Source organism: Eulemur rufifrons, chromosome 29 (genome assembly GCF_041146395.1).
Source record: "Eulemur rufifrons isolate Redbay chromosome 29, OSU_ERuf_1, whole genome shotgun sequence".
NCBI classification, from domain to species: Eukaryota; Metazoa; Chordata; class Mammalia; order Primates; family Lemuridae; genus Eulemur; species Eulemur rufifrons.
Window position 1 is genome coordinate 21,338,200 of NC_091011.1, and position 12,992 is coordinate 21,351,191.

Here is a 12,992-nt window from a genome sequence, read left to right on the forward strand (position 1 = left end):
AGTTAAGGCTAAGGTAAGAACAAAATTTAGTTGTCAAGAGATAAACTTACTAGCTGAAGTATTCGTAAGGGAGCCACAGAAGTGATATTCCAAAACTGCGATAGTGCCTAATATTCAGCAGGAAAACAGTGTGAGTACTGCATATCATCATAGCTCTTCTAACACGAGTGTCTGGCACAAAGTAAACACGTGGTAAATATTGATTGAGTGAATGGATTAATGAATGAAAAAGGGAATGTAGGAACAAGTGCCTATTTGCTTTTCTCATCTGTTGAAAAATCACTATAACATAAATATTTAGATAACTTATTCCATTGAAACTTATCTAGTTAAGTTAAAAGGATCACTATTTCAAAGTTAGTTGCATTGCAGGCCATCTATCCTATTTAAATATGGCTTTTAAAAATTAAGTATCCTGTAGGTTTAGGTCTTTCATTCCTGGAGAAAATTTTAATATTAGCACTTCTCTTTTCTGTATACTTCTGTTATTTTGGAAAACATTCTAGCCCTTTTTCTGATTTTTCTACTCTTGTCCATTATGTAGGAACAACATGCGACCTATAGACTTAAGCTGGTCAGATTCTCTTACAGCAAAGATAGAAGGTCCAGGGAATTTTTTGTAACCATGTCTATAACACACATGAAAGATGTTAATATTGGCAATAATGTACCCAGAATAAAAGCATACACTTAAATAAGGATCATGTAGTACAAACCAGTGAGAACCTTGACTTGAGGTACTATTGTTATCTATACTGTACAACTTACTATAAAATAATCCATAATTTTCTCTTCCAAGTTGTACGTGTGCTATAAGAGCTCTGTGCTTCTTGCGCTGATTTTCCTCTGATCGGTTTCATACTATTTGTGATAAGGTAGAAAAAAGAAGTAATACTTAATATGAAATTGTTGAGCAACCCTAAAGTCTTAATAAACCAATAAACCAGCTTAGTAGCAGCTTAAACCCAGGTGGTCTAATACTTTTTTTTTTTTTTTGAGATGAGGTCTCACTGTGTTGCCCGGGCTGGTCTCCAACTCTTGGGCTCAAGAGATCCTCCTACCTCAGTCTCTGGAGTATCTGGGATTATAGGCACGTACAACCCTGCCTAGTGAAATACTGTTTAGTAATGATCTTAATTTGAAATAAATCTGTTGTAAAATTGATACCAATAAGTTATTTGGAACACAATACAGTAAAAAGGAGCAAAGATCTTCAAGCAACTTTTCAAATTTTAAAATATTTTAAATATACTTTAATTATCTGTACAAAGACTAGCTTTTGGGGAATAACCATGTAATATTTGTTTCGTTTCTGCTCAGAAACATTTTAAATATATATATGTATGCCATTAAATTTTAAGGAGACACAAATATAATAACTTAAATAACTCTATCACAAAGTTCAAATGTATTCTCCATTCAATTCTGGGATTCTATTTTGATTAATGAATTCTGTTTAAAAATTTTTTATAACCATATATGCAATATTAATTTTAAAAAGCCAAATGCAAAAGTATATGAAATGATACTAGTAGAAAATAAATTTAAATGTTGTTTATGTAGTAGAACTCAAAGCAATTTTTATTTTCTCTTCTATATTTTTACTGTTACTTCTGTGGTAAGCATGTATTACTTTTGTAATTAGAAAAATTTCAATTTCCTATAAAGTAATTGAATTACAAATGTAGTTTTGTCTTAATCTCCTAGGTGGACACTACTGACTTACTTTTAACATGTTTTGTGTGTATAAATGGTAATTTAATATTGTGACTTGCTTTTTTAAAATAATGCCTCAACATTTTTATGTCTTTAAATAATATAAGCTTCTGCTTGGTATCAAAGGAACCTGGAGAAAGAGGAATTAAAAATAATTAATTTCCTTCTACTTTTTAGATGCCAGAATTCCAGAAAAATTCAGTTCGCATCAAGAACCCTACAAAAGTAGAAGAAATTATCTGTGGACTTATCAAAGGAGGAGCTGCCAAACTTCAGGTGAATAATTATCAAGAAGGCTTTATTATTAAGCTTTCATTTTTAATGTTCAAGCAGACTCAGTCGTCTCCTGTTTTGATAAAATGTGATTAAAGCAAGTTTAGACAATTTTTGCCTATCCTTTAGGGATATAAAACCTAAAACATATATCTAGAGTTGTTGTAAAACACAGAATACTGCATTGGAAAAACCAACAAAAATTAATAACCTGAGATAATCTTGGGTTTTCATTAGTATTAAACTAACTGTACACAAATACTAAACCATTTTAAGAATAATATTACTAGTATATAATTTCAAATTGCTCTTCCATGTTTAAATAAATCACAGTAGTTCAAATTAAGATGTAACATTATAAAGAGGACAACTGATTTTTTTCAAGAAATTGTCTCTTTTTTTGAAAGAAATATTTTAAGTGTAAATTAAACCAACAATCTGGATATTCAACTAAAAAAATTATTCCTTTTTTAATAGAGATTGGGTCTCGCTCTGTCACTCAGGCTGGAGTGCAGTGGTACCTGATCATAGCTCACTACAGCCTCAAACTCCTGGGCTCAGGCGACCCTCCACCACAGCCTCCCAAGTAGCCAGGACTATAGGCATGCATCACCATGCCTGGCTAATTTTTTTTTTTTAACTTTTCATAGAGACGAGGTCTTGTTATTAATGTGTTGCCCAGTCTGGTCTTGAACTCCTGACCTCAAGTGATCCTCCTGCCTCAGCCTCCTAAAGTGCTGGGATTATAAGCCTGGCTCTTTTTTTTTTTCCAGTTTTTAAAATTGATGCATAATAATTATACATATTTATGAGGTACATGTTATTTTTTGATACATGCATACAATGTGTAATGATCAAATCAAGGTAATTAGGATATCCGTCACCCCAAACATTTATGATTTGTTTGTGTTGAGAACATTCCAAATCTTTTCTTCTAGCTATTTTGAAATATACAATAAATTATTAACTATAGTCATCTTATTGTGCAATTGAACAGTAGAACTTTATCTAACTATAATTTTGTACCCATTAACCAACCTCTTTTCATCCCCCCACCCTCCTACCTTTCCCAGCCTCTGGTAACCATCATTCTCTCTACCTTCAGGAGATTAACTCTTTTACCTCCCACATATGAGTGAGAACATGCAATATTTGTCTTTCTGTGCCTGGCTAATTTTACTTTAACATAATGCCCTCTAGGCTTACCCATGTTGCTGCATATGACTGTATTCCTTTATATATATATAATAATTTTGTTTATTTTTTTTTTGGTTTTGTTTTTTATTTTTTTGTGCCCTTTTTTATGGCTGAATAATCACATTTTAATTGGTGACAATGCTAGGGCACTTAAGGTAGTGCCTTGCAGTTAAGATCATTCCCAGGATTTTATAAATGAATTATGTGATAAAACTCAATGTAGAGAAAATAACCTACAGTGGGGGCCAAGGACTGAGCACAGTCCCATGCATACAGGAAAGCGTGCGGCATGCGTTTGGATAGCACACACAAATGCTGCCCATGGTGGCTGTGTTTACATAATGCCTTTCTCCTATTTCTTACAGATAATAACAGACTTTGATATGACACTCAGTAGGTTTTCCCACAAAGGGAAAAGATGCCCAACATGTCACAGTAAGTGGTATTCTTAAACAAATTCATGAAAGTATGTAATCATTATTTTAAGATCCTTTTTACCTATGTTACTTGGAGATGAGTGGGTTTTTAAAATTCATTTTGGATATTGAACGTGAGGGGACCTGCTTTTCTTATTATATTTTGAGGATTTTTTCCCCATGTTGTATAAATGGCTATTTTCATGCATGGTTTTGGTACCAAAGGGAATGGAGACTTCCAAAATATTTCTTGCCAAATATGGTCTGTGCTTTACTTAATAAATATTTAAATCGTTTTTATACTCTGGGTTAACCTAAAGAAACAGCATTTATCTAATAGTCAGTTTTCTGGGAATTTTCCCAAGTCTTTGTGTCATTTATGTATAAATTAAGTAAAACCTAGTTATTCAATAAATCTCAAGTTAAATTATATTGCTAGGATAATTATACCTTTTTGTTTTCCAACTTGGCAGTGAGTTTTTAGAATAATACTCTTCAATCTGACCAGGAAACAGTGAAATAAGCCTTCTCAATTTAGTTTTAGTACATGTATGAATTAAAAAACCATTTCTATTTAGAAACCACTAAAAACTTTATACTCTTTACCCCAGTAATTCCTCTTTGGAGAATTTCTAAGCAAGTAATCCCAAAGGTAGAGGGGTGGAGGGGGAAAGCTTTATTCACAAAAATAGTGGTAACTAAGCACAACATAAAATTATTTCTGAAGGCCATGTGCAGTGGCTCACTCCTATAATCCTAGGACTTGGGGAGACCGAGGCAGGAGGATTGCTTGAGGACAGGAGTTTAAGACCAACCTGAGCAACATAACGAGACCCCATCTCTACAAAAAAATAGAAAAATTAGCCAGGCGTGGTGGTGTGTACCTGTAGTCCCAGCTACTCAGGAGGTTGAGGCAGGAGGATTGCTTGAGCCCAGGAGTTGGAGGTTGCAATGATCTAAATAAATGAATAATTCATTCATTCTAATAGCAAATGCTTTGAATCAACCTAAAAAGTTTAACACTGCAGAAATGGTATAAATTCTGTTCTGTTCATCTACCAAGATTTTAATTACATGGAAAAGGCCCAGTGCAATGGCTCATGCCTGTAATCCTAGCACTCTGGGAGGCCAAGGCAAGAAGATTACTTGAGCTCAGGAGTTCAAGACCAGCCTGAGCAAGAACAAGACCCATCTCTACTAAAAATAAAAAATTTAGCTGGTCATGGTGGCATGTACCTGTAATACCAGCTATGGGAGGCTGAGGCAGGAGGATCACTTGAGCCCAGGACTTTGAGGTTGCTGTGAGCTAGAGTGATGCCACGACACTCTAGCCCAGGTAACAAAGTGAGACTCTGTCTCAAAAAAAAAAAAAAAAATTACATGGAAAAATACAGGCTACAGTGTGAAATGAAAAAGAAAAAAATTCAAACTTATAGATTTAGTATGATCTCATATTTAATTTAATATACATAAAACTTTAAAGATGGAAAGGAAATATACTAAGATATTAGTGATTTTTTTTTTTTTTTTTGAGACAGAGTCTCACTCTGTTGCCCAGGCTAGAGTGAGTGCCGTGGCGTCAGCCTAGCTCACAGCAACCTCAAACTCCTGAGCTCAAGCAATCCTCCTGTCTCAGCCTCCCGAGTAGCTGGGACTACAGGCATGCACCACCATGCCCGGCTAATTTTTTCTATATATATTTTTAGCTGTCCATATAACTTCTTTCTATTTTTAGTAGAGATGGGGTCTCGCTCTTGCTCAGGCTGGTCTCGAACTCCTGAGCTCAAACGATCCGCCCACCTCAGCCTCCCAGAGTGCTAGGATTACAGGCGTGAGCCACCGCGCCCGGCCAAAGTGATTTATTATTGAATGGTAAAACTGAGTAATTTTTGTTTTCTTCTTTGCAGTGATCTGTATTTTCCAGATTTTTACATTAAGCATTTGCTATCTTTTTATTAAGGTGTATTTCAAATATCTATTTTCTTGTATTTAATCATAAAGAAGAAAATGGAAACAGTACACCGTTCACGGTGTTCAAGACATTGCATTGTCTAGGTCAGTGATGCTAAATGAGCAATCACTAAATCTCATATTTTAAAACCATTAGCTTCTCTAGCAATGCCAAGTGAATTGTACCACTGAGACCAAAAGTTGTAAGAACTATGCTAGTTGACTTAGTATTTAAACCTAAAGAAAAGTAACAAATTATTCATGATAGTGGTAGCATCAGAGTATTTCTTTTCAGGCCTGTTTTCTCTCTTTAGATATCATTGACAACTGTAAACTGGTTACAGATGAATGTCGGGAAAAGGTAAGCACCAACAGTAATCCAGAGTTACTCAAAAACTTTATTATCCTTTTTTTCCTGAGAATTTCTTCAGGTGTGTTCACAAGAACAAGAATGGATGAAAATGCTTATAGCCATACCTGGCACACAGTAAGCACTCAGTAAATATTAGGTTTATTGTATGAATTACATGCTTGCAACATATTTTAAAGATAAAATTAGCAGTAAATTTTTAACAATAAAACTTAGATTAAAAACTCTTAAATGATTACCAAAACACTCTGGTGTTCTTACCTTAACTGGAGAATTAAAACAGAAGTACATAAGTTTTATGTAGGCTTTGTTCCCTTAAACTGATCAGGAATTTACTTCAGTACTTTGCCTAAGTGATTGGGTATATCTTACCAAAATACAACTCAAAATGTCAATCAAATTTAATACGTTTATATGAGAACTAAAGTGGGGGTTTTTTTGGTTTTTTTTTTTTTTTTTTTTGGTTTTTTTTGAGACGGAGTCTTGCTCTGTCACATGGGCTAGAATGCTGTGGCGTCAGCCTTGCTCACAGCAACCTCAAACTCCTGGGCTCAAGTGGTTCTCCTGCCTCAGCCTCCAGAGTAGCTGGGATTATAGGTGTGCACCAGCATGCCTGGCTACAAAGTGTTTTTGTAATGAGAATTTGATTATTAGTTGGTTTCACCGAATTGCTCACCTGAAAATACTTTACAGAAGAACAGTAGCTTTTTGCAGGTATATTTAATTACATGTTCACTAAGCTCAACAAATATCAAGTCAATTGATGCATTAGCTCAATTTATAAAGCAGTTTATGGAAAATACTTGTTTACACTATTTTGCTTTCTGTAAAACTAAGTAGATTAATGACAACTCTATAATCTTCATGATTAAGTTATTCATTTCTTTCTAGTTATTGAAACTAAAGGAAAAGTATTATGCTATTGAAGTTGATCCTGGTCTTACTGTAGAGCAGAAGTACCCTCATATGGTGGAATGGTAAGTGGGTGTGTTGAGCGGTGAGAGGGTTAAAAAAATATTAAAACAATATTATAGTCACAACTGATAGTTTATTTTCCCCTTTATTGCATATAAATAGATTCATAAATTATACAGTGAGTTAGAGCAGTGAATTAAATATAAGAAAAATGAAATCTAATCCTCTAATCACTCTAACATTCTAGGATATGTTTTATTTTATTTAATCTATTTAAGATGAGGTTCCATAGGAATAAATTAAAAATCCTGCACTTAAATCTTAAATTAAAAACAGTAATTTTTCTTAAGTATATGCACAAGATGTATAAACACAAGGTATAAACAAAAGGAATTAGGATTTTAATTGACTCTGAACTCAGCTGGAGCCAGCAGGTGACGTGGTTACTGAGAAATAGACCTCTGGTGTTAGTTGCATTAATCAAAATGCAGCGTTCCAAGCAGACCACACATCAAAGCATTGTTCCAGGGTTCTGGAAAAATGCTGGTAAGAGAAATCTTGAAAACCTTAAAAGGAGTCAGAGGAGTCTGAGCCATCCTATTTGAGGAACATTTCAAGAAATAGAACATGCTTTGAGAAGTAACAACTTGTTTTAAAATCTTAAGAGACCAGGAATGATATTTGTCTTCATTTTCTCATTACCTAACAGGGTACTTTACACACCTCATTTGTGTTTATATTATATGTTGAAAAGATACCAGACTTTACCCACCTGTAGCAGTGGAACTGGCATTAGGCTTGGAAGGCTTAAGAAGATTGATTTCAGCATGATAAAGGGCTATGTGGCAGAGTTTTCTGCCAATGGAATAAGCTTCCTTTGGAGAATGAGTCCACTGACATGATAGAACCTGACCCAGGCAGAGAGGAGAATCACTTAGGAATATTACAGGGGTATTTTTAGGTATCATGTGAAGAATTAGGGTTTTTTCTTTTTTTTTTTTTTTCTTTTTTGGCTGTTTAATAGTTGTAACGGGTGAGAGTTAGGTTGTAAAGGCCTGTTATACTGAGATGCCATGATTATATGTGTTTTTACATAAATATAAAGCAGGCCAATCTATATATAACAATTTTAATCAAAAGGATTTTCTCTCTTGCTCACTAGGCAGCATCTTCAGTGTGTAGACATTTCATGAAAATTCAAACTACAAACAGTTCGGAAAAATGGCTTTGCTCTAATTTGTAATCAGAAAAATGATTATTCCTCCCTAGGCTGGATTGAGTTCTTATCTGTAGACTGAGGAAAGGTTTACAGCTAGTTTCCTCTCTTGTTACATACTTAAGCAAATACTCGCTCATACTCATACAAAGTTTGAGCGAACTGGGAAATTCAGTAAGAACATGCTTATCACATTTTCAGACTAATGGGGTATACATTCCTTAGTGGTGAATTTAAATCTCTAATCAAATAAGATAAACAAAGCTCATTTTCTCACACTAAAGGATACTTTCTAATGAAGATAATAGTTTTAATCTGTTTTAATTGATACTCTTTTTTTTCTTCCATCATAAACTTCAGGTATAATAAATCACATCGTTTGCTTGTTGAACAATCTTTACCAAAAGCTAAACTTAAAGAAATTGTGGCAGAATCTGATGTTATGCTCAAGTAAGTTTGTTTCTGTGATGGTTTTTATTGTTATTGTTTACAGACTTGAAGTATTGTTATATATGTATTCGATTGTGTATTTTTACTAAAATAAGGTATATAATATTACATATATAAACATCCAAAATATGCCATATGCCATCTATCACAAAATAGATAGTGGTGAGATAAGGAATTTACAATAACATGTTAGATCTTGGTGTAGATACTAAGAGGCTTATGAGATTTAAGTACTAATTTATATTTCCTTCATCCAGATTAAAAACTTCAAGATTAATTCATAAATTTTTGAAACCAAGCCCATTTTAAAAATTTTTAGCAAAATACTTTTGAAAGACATAGAATATGAAAGGAATGTATAAATCCAGTTGAAAAAAATTTAGCTAAGTACCCTGTTTCTAAATTTATATGAATCTACTTTCTGAATTCTCAAACTTCTTTGAAAACTATTTCTAGGGAAGATGAATATAATTAAAATATTAAAATATTTATAATTCTTGAATTACTAGCTATAAAAAGCTTTAAGTTTATTTTCAATACTGTTTACCACTTCTTAAAAAGTTCAACTCGTTAGGTAAATATGATGCTACTTTTTGGTTTTTGGGATTATGCTGTATTTTAAGGAGACTATTTCTAAGGAGGAAATTGTCAAATTGTCAGAAAGAAAGTGAGGACAGCTAGTAAATATTACATTCCTTTGTAGGCAGCAACAGTTTTATTTAATGTATAGCCTAAGAAGAATAAAAAGGGAAGAAAGGTTTTAAGATCTTAGGAAAGAGAAATGCTAGATGCTTTTCTGACAATAGGGAAGGTAGATGAATAGTGTGTACAGCAAGCAGTCTTCCACTTCAGCCTAAGTGGGGTTTTCAAGTTGTAGTTTAACTATCTTTTTCTGTCTTATTTTTATTTTTTTTTTTATAAGAGACAGGGTCTCACTCTTGCTCAGGCTGGTCTCCAACTCCTGAGCTCAAGCGTTCTTCCCACCTTAGTCCCTTAAGTAGCTGGGAGTACAGGCACATGCTATCATGCCGGCTGTGTCTTTTTAAAGGGTTTAAATTATGAGCTGTAGGCTCATATGCATATTCAGTGTGACCCTAAAAACATCTAGTTTGTACTCTTAGAATTGACTAAAAGGAAGGTAAAGCATTAACCGTTATTTGAAAAACTTTCATTACTAGTATTAATATCTTAGATATCATCAACAACCCTCTTAGGCAGTATTTTGAAATGAGAATATAAGTGAGCCATAGAATCAGGTAGAAATATTTCATTCTTTGAACTTCTAAGTGAAAAGGCCTATATCTTGCTCTTTAACCATCAGTTTGTACCTACGTCTTGCAGGGAAGGATACGAGAATTTCTTTGATAAGCTCCAACAACACAGTATCCCGGTGTTCATATTTTCAGCTGGTATCGGTGATGTACTAGAGGAGGTTATCCGTCAAGCTGGTGTTTATCATCCAAATGTCAAAGTTGTGTCCAACTTCATGGATTTTGATGAAAATGTAAGAATATCAAATCATTATTTTATTTTGTTAGAGACAGGGTCTCACTCTGTCGCCCCAGCTAGAACGCAGTGGCGTCATGATAACTCACTGCAGCCTCAAACTCCTGGACTCAAGTGATCCTCCTGCCGTGGCCTCTCAAAGTGCTGGGATTATAGGCATGAGCCACTGTGCCCAGCTCAAATCATTCTTCATGTTTACTTTTAAAATCTGAAAATATTTTAATCATGTAAATTTATTATTAATGTATATTCATTAAATTAGGCCACATTGATATGCCTACTCTGGAACTCTCCATCTTTCCCAATGTTAATCCATTTTTAAAAACAATATGCCCTTCTTAAATTTTCATTCCTCAAGCTATAGACTAACAATAAAATCAGTAAAATTTTTAGGGTAATTTAATGCAGCAACTCTGAAAATTTAATATTCATAGTTGGAAAAAAAGTGAATTAGAACTGACATTTTTTTGACCAAAGGTTTTAATTAAGATAGTGTATTATGAAATACATAAGACGGAATATTTTGGTTAGTACAAAATGAAAAGCAAAAGTTGAGTTTTTAACTCATTTTGTTTTACCACTTAAGGTAGTCTCTAAAAAATCATTGACTTTCTGGGGCCCTTCTTAGCTATCATGAATGTGATTTGATTTAAGTGCTTTGAGATCTCTAATATCAAAGATAAATTTACAAATATGGTGAAGTAATAGTGACATTTATTAAAATTTGCAAAATATGAAAATCCAACAAATAGAATTTTCAAAACCTATTATTTCAAAAGATTTATATTTTTATAGGGAGTACTCAAAGGATTTAAAGGAGAACTAATTCATGTATTTAACAAACATGATGGTGCCTTGAAGAATACAGACTATTTTAATCAACTAAAAGACAATAGCAACATAATTCTGCTGGGAGACTCCCAGGGAGACTTAAGAATGGCAGATGGAGTAGCCAATGTCGAACACATTCTGAAAATTGGATATCTAAATGATAAAGTGAGTATAAAGATCTGTAATTTAACTTTCTTCCTAAGAAAAAATTAGGATGAAACTTCATAGGTAATTGTTGCCAGAGGACCTGAAAAAGCAGTTATTTCACAGACATTTTGATTATTCTTTACCCTTTTACTTTGGTGCTGATTAAAGGAGTTGGTACACACATGCATGCTATAGGTATTGGGGGAAGGGAAGGTATATATTCTATAGGAGGCCTCTCTGTCTTCCACTCACTAGTAGCACTCAGTGATAAGAATCAAAAATGTCACCAGAAATTGCCACATGTTCCGTGGAATCATCCCAGTTGAGAACCACTGGACTGGAGAAAGATCATTTTGGGGAGAAAAGCTACCATGTGGAAAAATTTCAGTGTCAGTGACTCTTTAAAGTTTTAAAGGATTTTTCTTCATTTCAAAGGTTTTATGAAAGTGAATTTAATTTACTATATTTTGTCCCATATATCTAACATAACAATGATATCTCTACTAGAATCATTTGCTGCTTCTCCCTACATGTTCATTTTATTTTTGTTCTTCTTTTGATTAGGTGGATGAGCTTTTAGAAAAGTACATGGACTCTTACGATATTGTTTTAGTGCAAGATGAATCATTGGAGGTAGCCAACTCTATTTTACAGAAGATTCTATAAACAAGCATTCTTCAAGAAGACCTCTCCCATGGGTGCAATTGATGCAAGAACTGCTCATCTGTTCATCTTGCTGAAAGACTCTTATTTATAATACATCCTTATTCTTGAAGTTTTCCTTTTACACAACTGAAGTATTTTCAGACATGTTGAATCCACCAACTGCAAGCTCATTTTTCTCCACGTCTCTCAACACACTCCTCACTATATTTTTTAACCGATTTAAAAAAAAAAAAAAAAATCTTAAAGCCAAAATTAGAAAAATAACTCCCTACTTTTCCAAAGTGAGTTTTGTAGTTTAATGTTATCATGTTTTTGAGGAGTCTTTTTACACCAGAAAATTTTGTCAAAATTTAAAAAGATGTATTATGAAATAATGTGCATGATTTTAAATATTGCTATGTTTGTAATTTGGGTTACTATGCTGATGGTATCACCGTCTCTTGAAATTGTGTTATGTTTGGTTACTTTGGGGTCAATCAATATTTACCAGAAAAGACTGGTACTTAGTGTTGGAAAAAGTTGGTGTTCACAATGTCACTAATCATTATAAAACATTCTGTACTGAAGCACTGATAACAAATATGAAATGAAAAGCCTTTTTAATTCTGTTGTCAAGACTGTCTTTATTCCTTGATTCAACAAACAGTTATTGAGCACCTGCCCTGGTTTTGTTTTCTCTTTCCTCCCTTCCTCTCTTCCTTCCTTCCTTCTCCTAATGTCCTTGTCATAGTAACTATTTATTTTTTACCACTAACCTGTTAGATGTCATAGTGACTATTTAGATTGAATGCTTTCAAAATTTATACATTATAAATCTAAAGATAAAAAGATTCTTGCAGGGAAAATTTAATCTGTCCTTCAAAAAATACTGATACCTACAAAAATTATTTTCCTCCATTGAGAACATCAGTAAAAGAGAGCACTTTATTGTTAAAGTCTGAGTTTCAGAAACAAACACAGGCAGTAAACAAAGTGGAGCTGGATCTCATGGTGACTAAAACTGGTAGTACTGTGAAGTTAGGAATTAACATTTCTCTCTGCACCTGACTTCCTATCCCAAATCTCTGCTGCTGCCTCCTAATTGATTTACATAGGTTTGGACTTGCCATTGTGATAAATTTGACCCTGACGATAACCCCTGAATTCCAGATCCTATGGGCACCTAATTGTTTTGCTTATGGCATCCGAGCTCTGATGCACACACAGCATGATCTGACTGGGTTGGCCATCCAGTGTGTGCGATCAGCAATCTCTAGTCCACTCGGATGTGGCAGGAAGGCAGGGTCACATGATAAAAAACCTTTTTTTTCCTAGGGATGCCCCTCCTTACCCTCCACCA

At 33.9% G+C, this 12,992-nt stretch overlaps 1 protein-coding gene across 8 annotated transcripts in view; it reads left to right on the forward strand.

The window, feature by feature from the left end:
* The window catches only part of NT5C3A (5'-nucleotidase, cytosolic IIIA), a 57,426-nt gene extending 45,154 nt beyond the window's left edge, over positions 1–12,272 (forward strand). For 3 of the 8 annotated variants that reach the window (XM_069461347.1, XM_069461350.1, XM_069461349.1), the window contains 8 exons: positions 1,894–1,992; positions 3,552–3,621; positions 5,867–5,913; positions 6,814–6,899; positions 8,414–8,503; positions 9,845–10,007; positions 10,805–11,005; positions 11,552–12,272. In XM_069461347.1, the coding sequence (XP_069317448.1) occupies positions 1,894–1,992; positions 3,552–3,621; positions 5,867–5,913; positions 6,814–6,899; positions 8,414–8,503; positions 9,845–10,007; positions 10,805–11,005; positions 11,552–11,653 (858 nt within the window). In that variant the 3' untranslated portion in view covers positions 11,654–12,272. The remainder of the gene's footprint in view (positions 1–1,893; positions 1,993–3,551; positions 3,622–5,866; positions 5,914–6,813; positions 6,900–8,413; positions 8,504–9,844; positions 10,008–10,804; positions 11,006–11,551) is intronic. The other 5 variants (XM_069461345.1, XM_069461348.1, XM_069461351.1 and 2 more) reach the window with 3 other exon arrangements.
* Positions 12,273–12,992: the final 720 nt, after the last annotated feature.